The sequence below is a fragment of the Antrostomus carolinensis genome, unplaced genomic scaffold (assembly GCF_000700745.2).
Source record: "Antrostomus carolinensis isolate BGI_N321 unplaced genomic scaffold, ASM70074v2 scaffold31396, whole genome shotgun sequence".
In the NCBI taxonomy this organism is placed as follows: Eukaryota; Metazoa; Chordata; class Aves; order Caprimulgiformes; family Caprimulgidae; genus Antrostomus; species Antrostomus carolinensis.
In genome coordinates, this window is record NW_010321658.1 from 5,015 (window position 1) to 5,960 (window position 946).

The following is a 946-nucleotide window of genomic DNA, read 5'->3' on the forward strand; positions in this document are numbered from 1 at the left end:
CAGAACCAACGGGAACCCTTTCCCGGGAGCACACACAACGGGAAAGGGGAAATCACACCCCGTGCTCACCCACAGACCACAGCCATCACCCCCCCACACCCACTCCCACCCCTGGGTCCCACCAAGCCAGCCCAGGGCATGCAGCATCGTACCCCACTGGGCAGCAACCGGCCTCTCCTCCGACAGTGACCTGGAGAAGGGAAAAGAGCTGCTCATCCTCCACAGCTGATCCACCACCAGCTCCTGTGGAAAAAACACCAGAGAAAACAGCGTTTGGCTGCTCTGGAGCAGAAACACAAGACTTGGGAGCACTGGGAGCAAACCCTCCAGTCCCAAAAGCCCAGAGAGCGGCACACAGGCAGCTCACACCGGCACCCTCGGCTTTCTGCAAGAGATGCTGGCAGTGGAGCAGCCTCCCCTGGGCAGGACAGAGGAGAATAAAAACACCTCACTGCTTCTGCACCCCTGGAGAGAGGAAGAGACGGTTAAATGCCTTTACAGACAAAACCAGCTCTAAGAGGACAAGCAGGGGAGCCCCGTAGGCAGAGGCAGCTCAGGGTGGTGGGTGCACCCTCCCAGCACAGAGCAGTTTCCAGTAACCAGAGCAGATAAAGCCTCCGAAAAGCAGTTAGTATGGAGAGAGCACTTGGAGGTCTCCAAAACCCACACTGGCATTAAGAACTTGGCCAGCATCAGCATTTAATCCAGCAGCACAACCCAGCACAGGGACTGTGGGGTGTCAGAGAGGGCTGTCCCCTGTCCCACACACAGCAGCCACCCCAGGAGAGCACATCCTTCCCCACACACTGCCCAGCAGCCCGCACCCAGCCCAGGAGAGCAGCACCCAGAGCTACAAGCACCAGCACCCAGTGCCGGCTGCTGATAAAGCAAAGGGGGAGCCCAATGAGGTGCCGTTTGGGAACGTGACACAGGTGATTTGGGAGGG

The 946-nt window shown here is 58.8% G+C and overlaps 1 protein-coding gene across 1 annotated transcript in view; it reads right to left on the minus strand.

The window, feature by feature from the left end:
* LOC104526547 (nucleoplasmin) overlaps nt 1–216 on the minus strand; it is a 1,122-nt gene extending 906 nt beyond the window's left edge. Inside the window, exon 1 of the mRNA XM_029085458.1 lies at nt 154–216. Coding sequence (XP_028941291.1) covers nt 154–216 — 63 coding nt within the window. The remainder of the gene's footprint in view (nt 1–153) is intronic.
* Between the last annotated feature and the right edge of the window lie 730 nt (nt 217–946).